The sequence below is a fragment of the Schistocerca gregaria genome, chromosome 6 (genome assembly GCF_023897955.1).
Source record: "Schistocerca gregaria isolate iqSchGreg1 chromosome 6, iqSchGreg1.2, whole genome shotgun sequence".
In the NCBI taxonomy this organism is placed as follows: Eukaryota; Metazoa; Arthropoda; class Insecta; order Orthoptera; family Acrididae; genus Schistocerca; species Schistocerca gregaria.
In genome coordinates, this window is record NC_064925.1 from 285,264,697 (window position 1) to 285,288,391 (window position 23,695).

Sequence of the window (23,695 nt, forward strand, 5' to 3'; positions counted from 1 at the left end):
CAATCTGAAATCAAACGCATTTTAATTTCATTTTATGATCCTTCATCCAATACAGCAGAGAACATATGTGTGAAATTAGTCTTTATGTTGCACATACTGTAGCCACAACCACCCTACATGGGATGAACACGTCAGTAAGAGGTGGGTGGAAGTAGTGGACAGTGAGAGGTGGGAGGAGGAGATTGACAGACAGAGAGGGGTTTAGACAGAGATGGATACAGACAGGGGGAGAAGGAGATGGACAGAGAGAGGTGGGTGTAGGTGGTGTACAATGAAAAGGTGGAAGAGGAGATGGATAGAGAGGGGGCAGGAGGAGATGGGTAGAGATGAGAAAGGAAGAGATGGACAGAGACAGGGGGAGGAAGTGATGGATTAATAGAAGATTGAAATAAACATATAGCTAGACAGCACTGGGTACTCAGCTGGCATAAACATAAGAAAGCTTTTTCACTTCACAAAACAAACAACATTCGAAAAGAAAAATACCTATGGAACCAAGCTGAAGATCTGACAAGAAAAAGACAGAAATTCAATAAAAATGTAAGAGCAAAAGTCTGTACCTAAGAAAGTACGATGGTGAGTCGAATGAAAACCTTAAATATTTTTTAAAAATATTATTTATTGTGCAGAAGTGCTACAAAGCTGTATCACTCTTGAACATAATCTCCCCCACGCTCAATCAAGTCCTCCAGCGCATACAAAGTTCATAAATTCGTTTGGTAGTTTGCGCAACCACTCATGCACCGCGTGGCGAACCTCTTCATCAGAATGGAGCTTCTTTGCTCCCATTGCGTCTTTGAGTGGAAATCACTTGGGGCAAGGTCTGGTGAGTATGATGGATGAGGAAGACACTCAAAATGCAGGTGTGTGTTACAACTGTTGTACGGGTAGTGTGGGGCCTTGCATTGTCATGTTGCAAAAGGATACCTGCTGACAGCAATCCAGGTTGCTTTGATTTGATTGCAGGCTGCAGATGATTTTTTAGGAGATTTGTGTATGATGCACTGGTGACAGAGGTCCCTCTAAGCATGTAATGCTCCAAAATGACGCCTTTTTCGTCCCAAAAGAGACTCAGCATAACCTTCCCTGCTGATAGTTCTGTTCGAAACTTCTTTGGTTTTGGTGATGAGAAATGGCGCCATTCCTTGCTCGCTCTCTTCGTTTCCGGTTGGTGGAAGTGAGCCCAGGTTTCGTCCCCAGTAACGATCCTTGCAAGGAAGCCATCACTTTCTCGTTCAAAGCGCCGAAGAAGTTCTTCACAAGCATCAACACGTCGTTCTCTGATTTCAGGAGTCAGCTGCCGTGATACCCGTTTTGCAGATGCTTTGTGAAACTGGAGCACATCACGCACAATGTGCTGACCCATGACTAATCTGTAAACATGCTGCAATGTCATTCAGTGTCAGTCATCGGTTTTCCTTCACTATTGCTTCAACTGCTGCAATATTCTGTGGAGTCACAACTCGTTGTGCCTGACCTGGACGAGAAGCATCTTCTACTGAAGTCATCTGCGAACTTCCTACTCCATTCGTAGACATGCTGCTGTTACAAACATGCATCACCGTATTGAACCTTCATTCGTCGATGAATTTTGTGGTGCAACAGCCAGATACCACACTTGCTAGGTGGTAGCCTATAAATCGGCCGCGGTCCGGTAGTATACGTCGGACCCGCGTGTTGCCACTATCAGTGATTGCAGACCGAGCGCCGCCACACAGCAGATCTAGTCTAGACTCCCTAGGACTCGCCCCAGTTGTACAGCCGACTTTGCTAGCGATGGTTCACTGACTACTTACTCTCTCATTTGCCCAGACGACAGTTTAGCATAGCCTTCAGCTACGTCATTTGCTACGACCTAGCAAGGCGCCATATTCAGTTACTATATGTCTTCTGAACAAGTAATATTGTAACTCATGTAGCGTGAAGAGCGACGTTCATCTTTTATGGATTAAAGAATCAAACTGATTCCGTCCGCTTTCTGAATTCTAATTCATTGTCATGCGCCATTGTCAGTATAGTCCTTCCCTCCTCGCGCCAGCCCGCGTGAGCTAAAATGCGTGCATTTCGGCCTCTACTAGTAACACGGTGTTGGCTCTTCTGCCAACACAACAAATTCGAATAGGTTTGACACCTTCAGTACGCAAAAACCGAATAACAGATAGCTGTTATTCCCTGGTTGAAGTCGCAAGTGGGGCGGCCATCTTTATACTGATACTGCGATGGCATGTGTGCATCTGTACTATGCTGCCACCTACAGGCCATTCTGCACGCTGTTTGTAGCACTCTTACTAACTTACAGGATAACGGCCGCGAAATATCGATTTGTTATTATAAATTTAAGGTTTTCATTTGACTCACTCTCGTACAAAAAATTTACCTCTCGTATATATAGGAACGATTTCGATGCTTTGTAAGTATCTCTCCGTTCCACAGAGGTTTACTACATATTAGTTAACACCCTGATGTTGTTGTATCATATGTGCTCATTATTAGTGTAAGTAGACTGTTTAGGTTTTTATGTTCGTAACGCCACGCAGCGCTCTGTATGAAAATCACTAGCTGTGCTGTGTGCAGTCTGTGGCTGGTTACCATTGTTGTAATATTCGCTGTTGTAGTGTTGGGCAGTTGGATGTTAACAGCGCGTAGCGTTGCGCAGTTGGAGGTGAGCCGCCAGCAGTGGTGGATGTGAGGAGAGAGATGGGGAGTTTTGAGAGCGGATGATCTGGACGTGTGTCCATCAGAGACAGTACATTTGTAAGACTGGATGTCATAAACTTATATATATATATATATATATATATATATATATATATATATATATATATATAATGACTTTTGAACACTATTAAGGTAAATACATGGTTTGTTCTTTATCAAAATCTTTCATTTGTTAACTGTGCCTATCAGTAGTTAGTGCCTTCAGTAGTTAGAATCGTTTATTTAGCTGGCAGTAGTGGCGCTCGCTGTATTGCAGTAGTTTGAGTAACGAACATTTTTGTGAGGTAAGTGATTCATGAAAGGTTTAGGTTATTGTTAGTCAGGGCCATTCTTTTGTAGGGTTTGTTAAAAGTCAGTTTGCGTGGCGCTAAAAATATTGTGTGTCAGTTTAGTGTTGATCAGAATAAGTAAAGAGAGTAATGTCTGAGTACGTTCAGTTTTGCTCAGCTGTTTGAAAAGCAAATAATGTAAGAGGTTTAATCAGTACAGTCATTCATAAATTTTTCTAAGGGGACGTTTCATTAGCACCAAAAGGACAATAACACAGCGTTCATAGGCTATGCTCGTTCTTTCAGTTCCCTTGCATTCTTTTCAGTGTAAAAGCTTGTTCACAGATGAAAGTGAATGGCCGTGAAAGCTGGCGAATTGTCTGTGGAGGCTCTTTCGCATGTGTTTGCTTTCAGTGGCTCCAGTGTGCACCAGGCTTAAAGTGCTCTCCATGGTTATGCAGAGAATGGAAAGCCGCACTGCTACTTGTTAGCAGCACACAAAATCTTTAGTAGGATCCAGAACGTAGTAACGGGCGTTCTGCGCTCACCTTGTAGTCGCGGTGCGGTGGTCCTGCTGGCAGCCAGCGACGCACCAGAGGGCTGAGGAGGCGCGGCTGCGGCCAGTGGGCGCGGCTGCTGCCCCAGCCCCCGGTGGCGGCGCTCACCGCCAGAGACACGGCGAGCCCCAGCACCCAGCCCAGCGCCGTGTACCACACGTGCGACACAGCGAACACCGGCCACACCCAGCTGCGGGCACGCGACACCAGATTCCGTGACTGTGCGGCCAAGCAGCAGGATCAGGGCGTGAGGGGTGAGGTGGCTGGGAACATCAGATGCGGAACCAGGAGGAGGTCGGGGGTGTCGCAGTCCTGACCCTGCCTCTTTCCCCCAACCGCAAGCAATCGAAATTACTAATTGGCTGTTACAACCACTTGGTCGCCTGACTCGAGATACAAGTTGCATATCTAACAGCTTTCAGTTGTTGTCTTCAGTCCTGAGACTGGTTTGATGCAGCTCTCCATGCTACTCTATCCTGTACAAGCTTCTTCATTTCCCAGTACTTACTGAAACCTACATCCTTCTGAATCTGTTTAGTGTATTCATCTCTTGGTGTCCCTCTACGATTTTTACCCTCCACGCTGCCCTCCAATGCTAAATTTGTGATCCCTTGATGCCTCAGAACATCTCCTACCAACCGATCCCTTCTTCTAGTCAAGTTGTGCCACAAACTTCTCTTCTCCTCAATCCCATTCAACACTTCCTCATTAGTTATGTGATCTTCGCATCTAATCTTCAGCATTCTTCTGTAGCACCCCATTTCGAAAGCTTCTATTCTCTTCTTGTCCAAACTATTTATCGTCCATACATGGCTACACTCCATACAAATACTTTCAGAAACGACTTCCTTACACTTAAATCTATACTCGATGTTAACAAATTTCTCATCTTCAAAAACGCTTTCCTTGCCATTGCCAATCTACATTTTATATCCTCTCTACTTCGACCATCATCAGTTATTTTGCTCCCCAAATAGCAAAACTCATTTACTACTTTAAATGTCTCATTTCCTAATCTAATTCCCTCAGCATCACCTGACTTAATTAGACACATTCCATTATCCTCGTTTTGCTTTTGTTGATGTTCATTTTATGTCCTTCTTTCAAGACACTGTCCATTCTGTTCAACAGCTCTTCCAAGTCCTTTGCTGTCTCTGACAGAATTACAATGTCATCGGCGAATCTCAAGGTTTCTATTTCTTCTCCATGGACTTTAATACCTACTCCGAATTTTTCTTTTGTTTCCTTTACTGCTTGGTCAATATACAGATTGAATAACATTGGGGACAGGCTATAACCCTGTCTCACTCCCTTCCCAACCACTGCTTCCCTTTCATACCCCTCGACTCTTATAACTGCCATCTGTTTTCTGTACAAACTGCAAATTCAGAGGCAACGAAAATTTGATTTATAGTACTTATTATTATTATTATGTATAAGTTTACTTTAGATTAGATTATATTTGCTATCATTCCAATTGACCCATAGTGAAGAGGTCCCCCAGGATGTAGAACATGTCAGAAAAACAACACCACATGACAAATATTTACAACTCAAACAGATAAGCTAATGTACCATTCCACAGGTCCCAAGTGGAATGATCGTCGTTTTCAATGAACACTATATGAAAGAATCGTTTTACAAATACCAATGAATAGAATTTAAAATAAAAATGTTTTTGTATATTTATAATGTAATAAACGTGTAATACAACTACTGTAAAACTTATTTACAATGAACACATTTCTGCACTGAAATGGTGCAGAAGTTATATTGTATATACAAATCAGTTGGTTCTACTGAGAAATTATTCAATCGTGTAGAAGGAGTTGGCCACCAATAAATCCTTTAGGCTTTTTAGGCTTCTGTTAAACTGAATTTAATTGGTTGTTAAGTCTTTTATGGCTGCAGGCAAGTTATTGAAAATGTGTGTTCCTGAATAATGAACACCTCTTTGTACAAGACTAAGTGACTTGAAATCCTTGTGAAGGTTATTCTTATTTCTAGTATTGATTCCATGAATTGAGCTGTTGGTTTGAAAAAGTGATATATTTTTAATCAAAAATTTCATTAAAGAATAAATATATATACGGAAGCAGTAGTTAGTAGCCAATATGATTATTGTACTTAAAGTCTGTAACATTTCACCTGATTGTTATTAACAAGGATGTAGTTTAAGCCATTTTAACATTTCACCTGATTGTATAAACGAGTATGAAGTTTAAACTGATATAACATATCAAAAATCAGATTTATATGCCACCTCAAGTACACACACATGTATTAGGCACCTCAAAACAAACACCTCCAAATCCTTTAAATAATTATTCTGTAATAATGTTGTTGCGACGTATATTCTTTGTACTTTGCGATAATGTCTCCTTTTCTCCCTAAAAACTTTCACCCAGCAGATTCCAGACGCAATATTTGTTTACAAATATGACAGTATACACGTCATGTGTTACGACAGCGAAAGGAACCTGTGACCACTGAAGGTACTCTATTTTACTTATTTTATGTTTACCGTTAGATATCAGATTAATTTTTTTGTCAGAAGAAATCCAAAACCATGTTCTGAAATAATGTCTTGTTTCTCCACTAGACAGTGCCACAAGTTCCTCCAAAAAATCATAACACAACACACACACACAAATGTCATACAAACTACACTACTGGCCATTAAAATTGCTGTACCACGAAGAAATGCAGATGATAAATGGGTATTCATTGGAAAAACATATTATACTAGAACTGACATGTGAATACCTTTCCATGCAATTTGGGTGCATGGATCCTGAGAAATCAGTACCCAGAACAACCACCTCTGGCCTTAATAACGGCCTTGATACGCCTGGGCATTGAGTCAAACAAAGCTTCGATGGCGTGTACAGGTACAGCTGCCCATGCAGCTTCAACACGATACCACAGTTCATCAAGAGCAGTGACTGGCGTATTGTGACGAGCCAGTTGCTAGGCCACCATTGACCAGACGTTCTCAATTGGAGAGAGATCTGGAAAATGTGCTCGCCAGGGCAGCAGTCGAACATTTTCTGTATCCAGAAAGGCCCAAAGAGAACCTCCAACATGCGGTAGTGTATTATCCTGCTGAAATGTAGGGTTTCGCAGGGATCGAATGAAGGGTAGAGCCACCGGTCGTAACACATCTGAAATGTATCGTCCACTGTTCAAAGTGCCGTCAATTCGAACAAGGGGTGACCGAGACGTGTAACCAGTGGCACCCCATACCATCACGCCGGGTGATCGGCCAGTATGGCGATGACGAATACACGCTTCCAACGTGCGTCCACCGCGATGTGGCCAAACACGAATGCTACCGTCATGATGCTGTAAACAGAACCTGGATTCATCCGAATAAATGACGTTTTGCCATTCGTGCACCCAGGTTCGTCGTTGAGTACACCATCGCAGGCGCTCCTGTCTGTGATGCAGCGTCAAGGTTAACCGCAGCCATGGTGTCCGAGCTAATAGTCCATGCTGCTGCAAACGTCGTCGAACTGTTCATCCAGATGGTTGTTGTCTTGCAAACGTCCCCATCTGTTGACTCAGGGATCGAGACGTGGCTGCACGATCCGTTACAGCCATGTGGATAAGATGCATGTCATCTCGACTGGTAGTGATACGAGGTCGTTGGAATCCAGCACGGCGTTCCGTATTACCCTCCTGAACCCACCGATTCCACATTCTGCTAACAGTCACTGGATCTCGACCAACGCGAGCAGCAATGTCGCGATACGATAAACAGCAATTGCGATAGACTACAACCCGACGTTTATCCTAGTCGCATTCCTCTTCCTTACACGAGGCATCACAACAACGTATCACCTGGCAACGCTGGTCAACTGCTGTTTGTGTATGAGAAATCGGTTGGAAACTTTCCTCGCGTCAGCACGTTGTAGGTGTCGCCACCGACGCCAACCTTGTGTGAATGCTCTGAAAAGCTAATCATCTCCATATCACAGCATCTTCTTCCTGTCGGTTAAATGTCGTGTCTGTAGCACGTCATCTTCGTGGTGTAGCAATTTTCATGGCCAGTAATGTAATTGTCTGATACAATCACTTGGACACCTGACTTCAGATACACGTTGCATATCTAACACCTTTCAGAGGCAACGAAAATCTGATTTTTAGTACTTCATATAATTATTATGTATAATTTTACTACTGTAGCCAATATGATTGTTGCACTTAAAGTCTGTAACATTTCACCTGATTATTGTTAACAAGTATGAAGTTTAAGCCATTTTAACATATCATCTGATTGTATAAAGGAGTATGTAGTTTACGTTGTTATAACTTGTCAAAAATCGGATTTATATGTCACCTGAAGTACACACACATGTATTCGACACCTCAAAACAAACACCTCCAAATCCCTTAAATAATTATTCTGTAATAATGTTGTTGCGATCTATATCCTTTGTGCTTTGCGATTATGTCTTCTCTTCTGCTATACCTAGCAGATTCCAGAGGCCATATTTGTTTATAAATATGTCAGTATACATGTGATGTGTTACGACAGCGAAAGGAACCTGTGACCACTGGGGGTACTCTATTTTACGTATTTTATGTTTACCGTTAGATATCAGTTTAATGTTTCGTCAGAAGAAACCCAAAACCACGTTCTGAAATAATATCTTGTTTCTCAGCTAGACAGTGCCACAAGTTCCTCCAAAAAATCGTAATACTACACACACACAAATGTCATACTAACTAATGTAAATCCACCCGATGATGGAGGTTTAAACCTTTGCAACGCGTCGTGGAAATAAATAAAACGGTCACTGGTAACAGTAAATTTGTTGTTTCATTTAATATCAATTTCAGTCATGGTTAAGCATAACCTAAAATGTTCGCATTTAAAGTTACGTAGGTAAGTCAATCATTATCCGCAGTTTAGTTATACTTTTGTTTATTTTGGCAGTACTGTCGTTTTACGTTGATGACACATGCTTTGTTTATTTGTTGTTATATCTTTGCAATTCTCAAGCTGCTAGCTTAGTTTAGTTATTGCTGTCGTGCTGTTAATCACGGCTGCTACGCTGTTTGTTTGCACCAAAGAAGAGTAATGTTCAATGATCCGTTTTTTGCGGTCGGAAGGCGTATCTTCGGCCGAAATTCATCGAAGACTTTCAGTACAGTACGGGAATATTGTTTTGCCACAACGGAGTGTCTACGAATGGATTGAAAAATTCCGAAATGGTCGCACAACTGTTACGCATGATCAAGGAGCCGGACGACCCTTTACCGCTACAAATGAAGAAACCATTGCGCGTTCACATGAAATGATTCTCTTGGACAGACGATTAACTATTGAAGTGGCTCATCGTCTGCAAATTAGTCACGGTTCTGCCTACGAAATCATCCACAACAGCCTTGGATTTCATAAAGTTTGTGCAAGATGGGTCCCAAAACAACTCACATAGTTGCATAAACAAATGCGCTTGGACATCTGCACAAAACATTTGGATTGCTGTAGTAACGAAGGGGACAACTGCTTCGACAGTATCATTACTGGTGACGAAACATGGATCCATCATTACGAGCCGGAGAGTAGACGGCAGAGAATGGAATAGAAACATCCAAATTCGACGTGGAAGAAAAAGTTCAAGACCCAACCGTCCGCAGGAATACTGATGCTTACGGTTTTCTTTTGGACGCAAAAGGTCCAGTACTGGAACATTATGGGGAAAGGGGCACAACAATAAACAGTTTACGTTACAGTGAGATGCTTACTGCCAGGCTAAAGCCTGCAGTTCGAAGCAAACGCCGAGATTGCTGTCAAAAGATGTTGTGTTGTTGCACGACAATGTCCGTTCGCATACTGCTGCCAACACTGCTGATACGCTCCAGAAACTCAAATTTGAAGTACTGGATCATCCTCCATATCGTCCCGATTTTGTTCCTTCTATCATTTGGTTGGTCCACTCAAACAGGCATTAAGGGGCCATCGATTTGCCTCGGACGAAGCACCGAAAGAACCGGTGCAGTCCTGGCTTGCAGCTCAATCGAAAACCTTCTTTTATGATGGCATCAGGAAGCTTGTACACCGATGGACCAAGTGCGATGAAACGCAAGGAGACTATGTCGAAAAATGATGTTGTTGTAAATTTTCTATTTGATTACAACAAAATGTTATAACTACTTTGCGGATAATAATTGACTTACCCTCGCATTAAGTAGCAGATTGGCTGTAGGTGCAAGGTAGTTTGGGGACTGTGTGTGCCTCGAGACCGGGAGAGTAGCTGTGAGGGTCCCATAGGAACGCAGAAAAGTGACGGACAAAGGGGCTCTGGGGAAGCTACAACAGGCCTAGCAAGCTTTTAGTGGATAACCCATTTGCTTTCAACAATTAAACGAGCCTCATATTAAAACCAATACCGAATATCACAAAGCCTTTGAGCAGATCTTGCAGTTGTGATGGCCAACAAGTCCCTAGGGAAGACACATTCGCGTGAATAAATAAATAAGAACTGCGACTATTAATGTTGTATACTTAGAAAAGGATGCAAGAATCCAGAAAATCACGTGGATAATGACAGAATGGAACATGCTGATAGTGTGACTAAGCGAGGGAAGAAAGAAAGCGACTGGTAGTGAGGTGCTTGGAAACGGATATAAGATGTGGTGGTCAGGAAGAGACGAAGGAAGCAATTATGACCCAATAATAGTAACTAAAGAACTGGCGAACGAAGCACTTAACGTGGAAAATGTAAGTGGCAGAATAATTAAACTTAAGATAATGATGGAAGGAAATTTTCTAGATATGGTCCCGGTTTATGCTCCTGTAACAGTATGTGAAAGAGACGAAAAAGAACACAGGAAGCTACAAAGAATATCACAAACGTTTGGAAGGTGACCTATTACTAGACGTATATCTGAGAGATAAATTGAGAATGGTAATGGCGGTATAAGAAAACAGCCACAAGTTTACCAGATACAGCTGAACTTTGTAACAGATATCCATAACAAACTATATAAAAATAGTTCAAGAAATTAGAAGATGAGTTAATCTCGATGGAGACTATACACTGTTGGTAGGGACACTGAAGGAAGTCAGGAAAGGAATGTACAAGGAAAAAGACAAACAAAAAAATATAGAGGGCAGTTAGGGTGTCTATCAACTGACTGATACTATGGTTATCGCAGTTTTTCTGAATTTTCTGTGACAGGTTCAAGTGAACAGTATTCAAGTCAGTTCGTTGCATTTCAAAGAGTAAACCATTTGTATGAAATCCTGCAAAGGAACATAGACTTATGTCGGAGACGGTTCCTTTACAACTGAAATCAACACTACAACAAATATTTTAGTTTCTTATTTCGTTTCCTAAATGGAGATATAATTAGAAACTATTTGTACTAAAATTAAAACAGTATAGATATGTACCTTCTTACGGAAAATTACTGAGATTAATTTGCCTTAGTATGAAATTTTCGAATCATTTTGGAAAACAAAGACCTACGTCACACTTTTCACAATAGTACCTTAGTACACAGTACAATAGTATAATAGTATCACAATAGTATCTTTCTCATCCACTTTCCCAGATCTTGCCTTCTTTCGTTCTGCACAACACTTGTGTCTCCTCTGAGTTGGACATTTCCGTAGCTACAATGAATTTAGGGAAACATTTTTCCACTGAGTCCATTTACAAGTTAACTATTTTGATTGGAAGTTGAATCAGTCCGGTTTCCTTTGTTCACGAAAGCCTCTGACAAGTCAGTAACGATTTCTACAAGAAACTGCTAGTAGCTGTTGATGTTTTACATGAAACATACTATTTTACAATCGCTATCACGAAAATATGAAAACTACTTTCTCCCAAAACGTTATTTGCATCCTCCCCAAAGGGTAGTACCCTTAATACCCCATTAGATGTTCCCTGTGGTCCACGCCAGCCTTGTTTTCATTGTCATTCAAAACACAGTAAGGTTTCATCTTCCCAGTCATTCCTGGTTTAGTTTTAACATTGGCAATGGATGCAGTCATTTCGTGTTTTGTCGTAACAAGAAATACATTCCCAATGTCTTTCCATTTTACAAACTGCAGATGGTCTCGTCTGTGAAACGAAAGTTAATTTTTTTCAGCTCCTTGGCAGTTAGATATATTATACTGAATTGTACTGTAAAGCGATGTTGAAGATATATAGAAAGGGTGTAGCAGACAACAATAGAAGTCCTTTGCACTGTGTGTGACTATGTGAGCGCGGGGCGTGTCAGCAAGGGAAGCGTGAATGCCACAAAGAAAATAACACACAATGTTGTTTGTGTTCCGTTCCCACCAAAACTAGTGGCAGTTACCGAAATGTAATTTTTTTTAGTCGTAGTCCAAACATCATACAAACATTATACAAACGATAACATAAGACAAATGTAATATACGATGGTTGGAACTTAAATAATGGCAACTATTTATTCACAACTGATACAAAAGGGTTACACGTTTGCACCTGTTACTGTCCTTCAAAGTAGTCACCAGCGTTGTGTAGAACCCGTTGCTAGCTATGTGGAAGGCGTAGTATACCGTTATCAGAGCCTGTTCTCTTGACGGTGCGAATGGAGCGGTTACTGCCTGTCGACTCTCTGGATCAGTTCTGAAGCGAATGCCACGAAGTGATTCCTTCATCTTCGGAATTAAATCAAAGTCACAAGGATTTCAGTCAGGTGAATATGGTGGATGGTAAAGTACTTCTCAGTCCCAGCGACCTAACATAACAGCCACAGCTTGCGCCGTATGCGCCCGCGCATTGTCGTGCAAAATAATGGGTGGGTTGCGCAGAAAGTGTCGCCGCTTCTTTCGCAAAGCTGGTCGTTTTTGGAGCATCACCTGCGACCAGCTTTGCGAAAGAAGATATGCACAAGAAGATATGCAAGTAATATTCTGACAACTGGCGAGAAATCGCATTCTACCTCTAAATTTGAAGCTGTAGCCACAATCTGAGTATTAAATAGATTTTATTTATCAGGTCACCATAAAAAGTATGTAGTGATTATAAAGTATTCTGTTGTAAATTGTTGCATGTATGTTTGGCATGATGGTCATTGTTGATGCAAGAGTGGAATTTTGAAATAATTTACATTCAAGAAGAACATATTTACCAGCAGGACTGGAAGAATCAGCTCTACACAAAGAAGCAAATACTGACTGCGTTGTCTCTGGCAAACAAAAAACTAAAGGTGAGCAGAACAACGTGTTTGCACGACACTATATTCTTGAAAGAAATGTACTATTTTACATAAGATGGCCTGATATTAACTGGCTAGTATGCATTCTGAAAAAAATTGATAAAGAGGTGACTTGGCAAACACACTAAGTGTAGGGGCTTCCACTGTCATTAAATGTGCTAAAAGTTTGATTAATACTGATATTTCCACATGAGGCGGAAAGTATAAAATGTATTAAATCTTATTTATTGTGTCAAGGAACAAATGCAAGTAATAGAGTAGAAAAAGAGATCTACAGCCAATTTTTCCTACTACACCACTAGAAATAGTCACTTTGTAAATATGTGGATGTATGATGTTTCTTTATGCAATGTTTTCATTAAGCATTTAAAATTATACACGATATAAAATACAACCGACACTGTGACTATTAGAATAACTCGTTTCATAAACTGAGGCAATCAGTCTTGTAACCTTTCAGCAGAGTGAGTAGTAAGTTGAATATTCATGACAGAAATACCTAATGAAGCAAACCCAGTAAAAAAAAAAAAGCAATCTCGAGAACTGAAGGTGGTTTTACTATCTGTAATACTTAGAAAAATTCATGAATAATTTGTTATAATCATTTACAGATTTTGCACTGCATGAATTAAGGTTTTAAAACTAAAAGTCGAAACCCAGTATGAAGAGTGAGTGTAATGACATTCCACAAGAGGACAAAAATAAGGTAGGCTATAATTACGTTATAAAACCAAGCAAATGATCAGAAGAAGTACTTTGAAATGAAAATAAAACGAAGTACCATTACAAGATTTGATATTTAGTTCTTTTAGAAAGTCACCCTAAATCGTCACTTATGCTTGGGTGTATAACGAAATAGTAAATGTTATATACTGTGTAAGCTGTCAAGCAAATCCAACACCTTCCATGAAAACCCTGACATGATAAGCAAATCTAGTAGTATGTCATATAGTTCCGAATAAATCGTGACATTAAATTAACCAAAGTAATAAAAGTAACGAGTGAGCAAATGGAATACCACAGACTAACACAAGAATGCCTAAATGCATGTCATACCTTCCCACCGTGAGACAGACGCAGTTCCGAGGGGAGAAACGAGAACAGAAGCCGAGAGCAGAACCGTGTTAAGCTGAAGGCCTTACGATAAGGGACGGACACCCACGTCGCCAGCTAACCGCTAGGTCCACCCCCCAGTCCATGTTAAAAGCTAGAGCCCTGCAGAAGAACAGTATAGATCATACGATAACACAAAAAGGGCCACACCACCCGCAAGTTTTAGCTTGAGACTTTTTCACGTCTCTGTTACGTTAGGACCACCCCACAGCCCATGTTAAAAGATAGAGCCCACCAGAAGAACAGTACAGATCTTACGATAACGCTAAAAGGACCACACCAGCTGCAAGTTTAAGCGTGAGACTTTTTCGCGTCTCTGTTACGTTGCAAACTTTAAAAACATTGCTCCACCACGAAAAGTATAACGTTTCTCATTGGATAGACAGAATTTTTGTAGGCGGAGCTTAAGGTTAACATTGAGACCCTGATTGGTCAGATGAAAACACAGCCAGATAGTTTTTTTTTAAACCAACTTCGGTAAATTGTGGTAAGGAGAAGTTAGGAGAGAGTTGCTTGCGAGACGGCGAGGTGAGTGGAGCTGTGCTGCCCGCCGCCCCCTGATGAACACCGACAAGGTAATGAACGCACATGATGCCACATAACAGCGCATAAAGCTTCACTCAGAACTGCAGAAGTCTCATCTGTTATACCCCTTTTTTGCGTAATACTAGTGTCGATCGTCAATTAAAGCTCATGGTGTTCACATTTGCCACTTGAAGTAAAAACCTGAAACGCAATGATTTTTCTGTTATATAGTTACTGAGAAGCCACATCAGCCACTGTAATTTACGACAAGTTAGATAAGTAATTAAAGATAATTGAGGGTCACTATAGTTTTCTCTTTTGTAAAACTTAATTTAAACCTAGATTATAGATGTGATATGGCATAGTTCAACCTTCGATCCATTGTAGAACTTGGAAACCCATTCAGGGAATATTCGTTCACATTTTTGTTGAACGCAGTTGGTTTTTACCATCCTGTATTAAAACATCTCCTTTTATCAATAGTGCAATTTATAAACAATGTTTTGTGAGTAGAATAAAAATTCCAGTGGCAAACTTAACTGATTTTTCGACGTTATTTTACCAGCTAACTAAAAGTAGGAAAGCCTTGAACCCCTTCCACTAAATTTAGCTAGTATTAAGATTCTTTTACAGGGAGTGCAGTGGAGCTGACGCTGAAATCATTACGTATTTGGTTATATCATGGCTAGTCTTACTGAACTGTTCTGAATTCTACATGTCATGCGTGGTCTGGCGTCTCCTTACCAGCAACAGGTCCCAGGTTCAAACTAGTCAATTCCCTAAAAAACACGCTCAGAGCGTCGTTGCGCGAAAGTGGTAGGGAGACACGATATAGAACAAACAGACACCACGCAGAATGTTAGAACTGGACCAGGTTGAAATGTTTGCATGCAACATACTGGAAGTTACATGTTACTCAATTTATGGATATATGAGTGAACTGTATGCTTATCAAGATTTAAAATATTTTAACCGCAATAAGAAAAGTGATGAGGAAACAGCCAGCAGAAGCAATAGTTTGCTAAATACTAAATGTTGTATATTTATGCTTCTGTATTGGTTATCGGAAAAAATTAAATATGCATTATGTAAACTGAAGGGGAAAGGAGAGAAAGGAAATGAAAAGGATATCAGCTGTTCGGTACATTGTGCAGAATCAGTGGCAACGAGTGAAAATGTATACAGGACTGGGAGTCGAACCCAGGATCTCCTGCTTACTAGGCAATTGCGTTAACCACTGCATGCCTGGACACAGTGTTTATCACAAATCCGCGGACTGTCTCGTCACGCTCCCTGGCCAACTCAGATTCCCAACCAAGCCTCCTACCCACAATCCCGATCCGTATCATCCATGCTCGCTAAATTTAAATTCCTGTTGGGGGCAGAACGTAAATGTGCATCTGCACTGAATGTTATGGGTGCATTGCCCATCGACGCGAATCATTTATATGAATGTGTGGCATCTGTTCTTTAGGACAGGCGCCACGAGGGATCCAAAGCTGTGATAAACTGAGGAGGGAGAGGTGAAAAAGGAAAGGAAAGTGGGCCGGTCGGGATGACCGAGCGGCTCTAAGCGCTGTAGTCTGGAACCGCGCGACGGCTACAGTCGCAGGTTCGAATCCTGTCTCGGGCAGGGAAGTGTGTGATGTCCTTAGGTTAGTTAGGTTTAAGTAGTTCTAAGTTCTAGACGACTGATGACCTCAGATGTTAAATCCCATAGTGCTCAGAGCCATTTGAACCATTTTGAAAGGAAAGTGAAGGAACTAATTATATCAGCTGCATTGCGATTTTGTGCGGAATCAGTGGTGACAAGTTAAAACGTGTACCAGACGGGGACTCTAAAGCGGATCTCTTGTTTACTACAGTGTCACCCAGACACTGTTCCTCAAGGCAACCGATGCAATGAAGACACCGAAAGAGGTAGGTACAGTTGACAAAAGCTGTTTGTAACAAAACGTTCAAACGGCTCGAGCACTATGGGATTTAACATCTGAGGTCATCAGTCCCCAAGAACTTAGAACTAAGGACATCACACACACCCATACCCGAGGCAGTATTCGAACCTGCGATCGTTGCAGTCGCGCGGTTCCGGACTAAAATGCCCAGAACCTCTCGGCCACCGCGGCCGGCGAAATACAAGGGCTTCATCTGTCTATAACGAAAGAAAACATTCCTGAAAGAGTGGAACTGGAGTGCAGTGTTGTATAGAAATGATCAGGGGACCGCGAGAAACCGTACAAGAAAGAAAGAGGTGCACAGCCTGAAAAAAAAAAAAAAAAAAAAAAAACTGAAGCACCCAGAGGATATAGCCGGATGTCAATGTACACAGACACGTCATTGATGGGTATGTAACTGATTAGAGTAGCATTTTTCTGTGGCAGGTGGAACGATCATCTGGCTGAATTGGCATTGCTCGCGTTTAGTGTCGTTACCAGGCTTGGTAGAATGTTTATTGGGGTATGAGAAGCCTCAGATGTTGAGTGATCACTGTGAACGAGATGCCACCTACTCATGTTAGCGTTAAGAATGCCTGCCATAGTTTGAAAGGACCTCACTGTGGGCCTACATTTGGCCGGCTCATCGAATCGTGCAATATCCAGATTTTTGGGTGTCAAGTTCCGATCGATCAGATCTGACCGCCACCAAGCACATAGTAACTGCTACATTTCTGCGCTCGACACCATAGAAGCCGGCCGTTGTGGCCGAGTGGTTGTAGGCGTTTCGGTCCGGATCCGCGATGCTGCTACGGTCGCAGGATTGAGTCCTGCCTCGGGCATGGATGTGTGTGATGTCCTTAGGTTAGTTAGGTTTAAGTAGTTCTAACTCTAGGGGACTGATGACCTCAGATGTTAAGTCCCATGGTGCTCAGAGCCATTTGAACCATTTGAATACTATAGAACAAGACTCCTTGCAGACTTCTGTGGCATCCCGCACCACTGGTTGCTAACTAGCGGCAGTCAGACTAGGAAGTTAGAGGCCCATGCGTAGGCACCCGTCTACACTTCAACACAAAACGGTTGAGTGTGAAGTGCCGCAGCGATCGGAGGACCATGATGGACTGATGCTAAACGGCGTCGCATTTTGTTCAGTGATGAATCGCGGTTCCACGCTACCTCGGATGACGATCGCCAGCGAGTATGGCGGTGATGTGGGAAGACTTCCCGTTCTTCCAATATTTTGGAGAGACGCAGAGGTGTTCCCTTAGGCATAATGGTGTGGAGTGCTGTGGTATATGAGTTCAGGCCATAGCTGGTAGCAATTGAGTGAAATCTAAAAGCACAACGGTACTTCACGGACATTCTGCATCCTCGTGAGTTACCACTCATGAGACTGTTCGTGGTGACATTTTTCAGTAGGACAATGCTTGTCCAACTTTGGCAACTGTCTGTATTAAATGCCTGCATGATGTTGTTGTGCTCCTGTGGACAGCAAGATCCTCAGATCAGTCTACAATGGGACATTAATTCTTGGGCTACCTGAATACAGATGGGTTTCATTTGTTGCATTGACTAGCCAGTTCTGTCACCCGTGTATAGCATATTGTCATGGGTTGCTGAGACGCTGATACGCCATTATGACTGATGATTTCCCGCAGAGTCGAAGCAGTATGGAGTGTCGTACCGGGTTCTGTCATCCAAGCTCAAGTCTACTCGATGCCCAACCGGGCCACAGTCGTTGCTGCAGAGGTGGTCGATTTGTGTAGTGATTTTCTCATCGTGAGCACCCCCGAATCACCTACAAATTTAATAATGTGTTCTTCCTATTATACTATATACACATCCGTAAGTAAATTTTCATTGTTTATCTTTTCTGGTTGAAATCTGAATGGACAGCTGTTAAGCTACGAAAAGACTTATATGTGGTAGGAAGAACTGAAAGACGACGTTACACTAAATGAACCGCAAGACAATAGATACGTTGTGTAAACCATATTTGCATTTCTTTTTGATCTCTGATGAGTTTGCTAGACGGAACCATGTGCAAACTATCTAAGATAAGACCTCTCAGATTTTCACCTAAATCATTTATATAGATTATACATATCAGAGGGCCCATGACGATTGTTTTGGGAATTCCAGATATATTGTACTTTGGAAAAATAAATTTCATTCATTTACGACGAACTGTGGTCTTTCTGACCGAAAATCAGAAAATCGATCGCATTGCACTTCGAGTAGAAGCTGTTTATGCAGAATGGTGTCAAAAGTCATATGGAAATCTAGAAATACGGAACCAACTTGGGATCCCCTGTCGGTAGCAGTCATTAATTCGTGTGATTATAGATCGTTTCACCTGAACTATATTTTCTGAATCCAAGCTGGTTAAATGTCAATAGATCGTTTTCTTCAAGGTATTTCATAACTGTGGAACAGTGTGTATTTTCCAAAATCCCACTACAGATCGATCAATAATACACTCCTGGAAATTGAAATAAGAACACCGTGAATTCATTGTCCCAGGAAGGGGAAACTTTATTGACACATTCCTGGGGTCAGATACATCACATGATCACACTGACAGAACCACAGGCACATAGACACAGGCAACAGAGCATGCACAATGTCGGCACTAGTACAGTGTATATCCACCTTTCGCAGCGATGCAGGCTGCTATTCTCCCATGGAGACGATCGTAGAGATGCTGGATGTTGTCCTGTGGAACGGCATGCCATGCCATTTCCACCTGGCGCCTCAGTTGGACCAGCGTTCGTGCTGGACGTGCAGACCGCGTGAGACGACGCTTCATCCAGTCCCAAACATGCTCAATGGGGGACAGATCCGGAGATCTTGCTGGCCAGGGTAGTTGACTTACACCTTCTAGAGCACGTTGGGTGGCACAGGATACATGCGGACGTGCATTGTCCTGTTGGAACAGCAAGTTCCCTTGCCTGTCTAGGAATGGTAGAACTATGGGTTCGATGATGGTTTGGATGTACCGTGCACTATTCAGTGTTCCCTCGACGATCACCAGAGGTGTACGGCCAGTGTAGGAGATCGCTCCCCACACCATGATGCCGGGTGTTGGCCCTGTGTGCCTCGGTCGTATGCAGTTCTGATTGTGGCGCTCACCTGCACGGCGCCAAACACGCATACGACCATCATTGGCACCAAGGCAGAAGCGACTCTCATCGCTGAAGACGACACGCCTCCATTCGTCCCTCCATTCACGCCTGTCGCGACACCACTGGAGGCGGGCTGCACGATGTTGGGGCGTGAGCGGAAGACGGCCTAACGGTGTGCGGGACCGTAACCCATCTTCATGGAGACGGTTGCGAATGGTCCTCGCCGATACCCCAGGAGCAACAGTGTCCCAAATTTGCTGGGAAGTGGCGGTGCGGTCCCCTACGGCACTGCGTAGGATCCTACGGTCTTGGCGTGCATCCGTGCGTCGCTGCGGTCCGGTCCCAGGTCGACGGGCACGTGCACCTTCCGCCGACCACTGGCGACAACATCGATGTACTGTGGAGACCTCACGCCCCACGTGTTGAGCAATTCGGCGGTACGTCCACCCGACCTCCCGCATGCCCACTATACGCCCTCGCTCAAAGTCCGTCAACTGCACATACGGTTCACGTCCACGCTGTCGCGGCATGCTACCAGTGTTAAAGACTGCGATGGAGCTCCGTATGCCTCGGCAAACTGGCTGACACTGACGGCGGCGGTGCACAAATGCTGCGCAGCTAGCGCCATTCGACGGCCAACACAGCAGTTCCTGGTGTGTCCGCTGTGCCGTGCGTGTGATCATTGCTTGTACAGCCCTCTCGCAGTGTCCGGAGCAAGTATGGTGGGTCTGACACACCGGTGTCAATGTGTTCTTTTTTCCATTTCCAGGAGTGTATTACTTCCACTTCCCTCCTTGATGAAGGAATATTCATGATGAAGAACGACCAGGCCGACCTTCAGTTGTAATTAACCCTAATGAATGATTGCGGAATCAGTTCTTTGTCAGACTCTTAGTGGTGATTCGGGCTACAGAGAGTTGTTTGCCAGGAGGGTTACTCTAATTTTGACATATGAAGACAAAAAACAAGGAATGGGGGCTGCTTTCGTATTTGTCACATGATACATCAAGGATGGTGAAGAATTCTTGAACAGCACTACTACTGGTGACGAGAGCTGCTTTCCTCATAATATTCCAAAAACAACTAGTCAGTCAGTGGAATTACATCAATTCACGATCCCAAACAAACCAAAAACACTAGACAGGTTATAGCGACCATGTTCTGAGGTCGAAGTGGCGTCCTATCATCGACTTTATGCGTACAGAAGAGAGCATAAACGCAGCTGTCTGCTATCAAACCCTTCACCGACATGGGAATGCTTGTGGAGAGCTACAACAAATGTTTAAATTTAAACGGCATATACGTAGAAAAATATCTAAGATATCAAAATATGTTGTAAAATGAATTCTCTTTCATTATTTTGAATAAAAATATCTGGAGAAAGAAGCGTTATTTTCGTTTCCAGCGACCCACTTACAAGATATCTGAACGTGGAGATGACTCTGGTCATATTCTTTCTCTCTTTCCTGTTATGTTTCTCACATCACAGGATGTAGAGCTACTGTAGACACTTTAATCTACCCACCAACAATTTCTTTAGGAGTGAAAGATGAATGTAACATTGTTTTAGTTACACAAGAACCTCGTTTACCCGTCTCTCATTAATCAGGATTTCCGGTTTCTCTGGATTCATTTTTCTCCCCTTTTCACTTTTTAACGCAAAAATGTGTGATATACAGTTGGTACGGTACGGTGTAGATGTGAATTTGTTATTCTGCCATCGCATGTTGCATAGAGGCTGTTGGTCCCTCGTTTCCTGCTGCCTCCTAACGTAAGGGCTCTTCTACAATCGATGGATGAATGTGAACTGGAGAAGATCAAACATGTGTACAGGAGACAGCTACCTGGTGAATCAGCTGAAGAAGAGGGAGGAGCTAGCGTGATTTCTGTATCGAAATAGGTGTATCAAAGACGTGTTTTTTATAGTCGCAGAGTCCTGGGACCAAGTTACTGAACTGTCGATCCCAAAGTCATCGAAAACAGTACCGCCTGATGTTTGTGATTTCACCACTAAAATTTGCGAAGTTGTCAGCGCCTCTGAATTCCTTAAAACATCAGCATACATTCGTGGTTGTTTGGATGTAGGCTACAGAGACATAGATGCTTGGTTGCAGAATGAGTGTGATGATGGTTACTGTGTCATGAGAGTTAACGAAATTTCTGTTGTCTCTGCTGTACTACAGAAAACAACAGTGATCGTGAAATGGGCAACGCCAGTGGCGCTCTAGGGGGACAAATAATGTTTCGTGTGGAGTTAACGGCATACCTGGAAAAACTAATGGCTTACCCAGAACGTTAGCGTGAAGCAACACCAGCCGAAATGGTATTAACGAAACGTTAATACACTACAATACTATAGAATTTCAGTGCCACAAATGTTTTGTATATTGTAGTACATGTTATAGGTCTTGCATTTAGCAGAAATTTACCAGATTTTTGGTAATCCTGATTTTATGCGGCCCCACCTAGTTAGGATAAGCGAGATTGTTGCGTAATGTCGTAGACAGATTTAATACAATGAAAAAGTAAAACTCCAACCGTCTCCTTTTTCAGTTTGGGAAAAGTTGAGACATACGGAAACATTCGTAGGTATCTTCAGAATTCAGGTTACAACTGCTCAAAAACGAGAAGACGAACGGAAAACAGACACTCTTCATGGATAGAGGAGCTCTGCAGATTTGAAACTCACAGTACAGGTGATCGATATGGGCACTGTATATGACGTGGAAAATGCCAATACGTGACACTAGGGGTGTGACACCACTGCAGGCTACTGTAGACTACCATAAGAATGTGTAGACTACGCTAGCTTTACTAATAGCTTTGGTCAATTAAGGTCATACACGTTACCTGTACGTTATGTGTGTTGCATATCTGTCAGGCATTATCTCATAACGATCGCTTTCTTTATATATGCGATCATTGTCTTACTAGATATTCCTAAAACCCAGAAACAGTGACCCATCTGGAAACTGAGTGCGGATACATAAACGGCCTGATAATCAAAGAAACATTCTTGTCCTACGTAGTTATCCTCCTTCTTGTTACTTAAATGTAACTAGTATTTGTAGCAAAATGGAACTGTAAATATTTACTTCAGATTTTATTGGAAAATTGTCAGTTCTTAATGGTAAACAGAGGATGCTGTAGTAAAAATAAATAAAACAACAGAGACATATTATATAGCGCTTGAAAACGCTGACACCATAAAACAAAAATATACCAAACACCGGGTACGCCCAAACTTTCAGAAAACATTCCTCACACACAAAGAAAGAAAATATGTTATGTGGACATGTGTCCGGAAACGCTTACTATCCATGTTAGAGCTCATTTTAATACTTCTCTTCAAATCACATTAATCATGGAATGGAAACACACAGCAACAGAACGTACCAGCGTGACTACAAACACTTTGTTACAGGAAATGTTCAAAATGTCCTCCGTTAGCGAGTATACATGCATCCACCCTCCGTCGCATGGAATCCCTGATGCGCGGATGCAGACCTGGAGAATGGCGTTTTGTATCACAGCCGTCCATAATACGAGCACGAAGAGTCTCTACATTTAGTACCGGGGTTGCGTAGACAAGAGCTTTCAAATGCGCCTATAAGTGAAAGTCAAGAGGGTTGAGGTCAGGAGAGCGTGGAGGCCATGGAATCGGTCCGCCTCCACCAATCCATTGGTCACCGAATCTGTTGTTGAAGAAGCGTATGAACACTTCGACTGAAATGTGCAGGAGCTCCATCGTGCATGAACCACATGTTGTGACGTACTTGTAAAGGCACATGTTCTAGCAGCACAGGTAGAGTATCCCGTATGAAATCATGATAACGTGCTCCATTGAGCGTAGGTGCAAGAACATGGGGCCCAATCAAGACATCACCAACAATGTCTGCCCAAACGTTCGCAGAAAATCTGTGTTGATGACGGGATTGCACAATTGCGTGCGGATTCTCGTCAGCCCACACATGTTGATTGTGAAAATTTACAATTTGATCACTTTGGAATGAAGCCTCATCCGTAAAGAGAACATTTGCACTGAAATGAGGATTGACACATTGTTAGATGAACCATTCTCAGAAGTGTACCGGTGGAGGCCAATCAGCTGCTGATAGTGCCTGCACACGCTGTAAATGGTACGGAAACAACTGGTTCTCCCGTAGCACTCTCCATACAGCGACGTGGTGAACGTTACCTTGTACAGCAGCAACTTCTCTGACGCTGACATTAGGGTTATTGTCAAC

The 23,695-nt window shown here is 42.5% G+C and overlaps 1 protein-coding gene across 3 annotated transcripts in view; it reads right to left on the bottom strand.

Annotated features, from left to right (window-relative positions):
- LOC126278408 (sodium-coupled monocarboxylate transporter 1-like) overlaps positions 1-23,695 on the bottom strand; it is a 173,057-nt gene that overhangs the window by 8,395 nt on the left and 140,967 nt on the right. For all 3 annotated transcript variants that reach the window (XM_049978513.1, XM_049978515.1, XM_049978512.1), the window contains one exon: positions 3,536-3,734. In XM_049978513.1, coding sequence (XP_049834470.1) covers positions 3,536-3,734 — 199 coding nt within the window. The remainder of the gene's footprint in view (positions 1-3,535; positions 3,735-23,695) is intronic.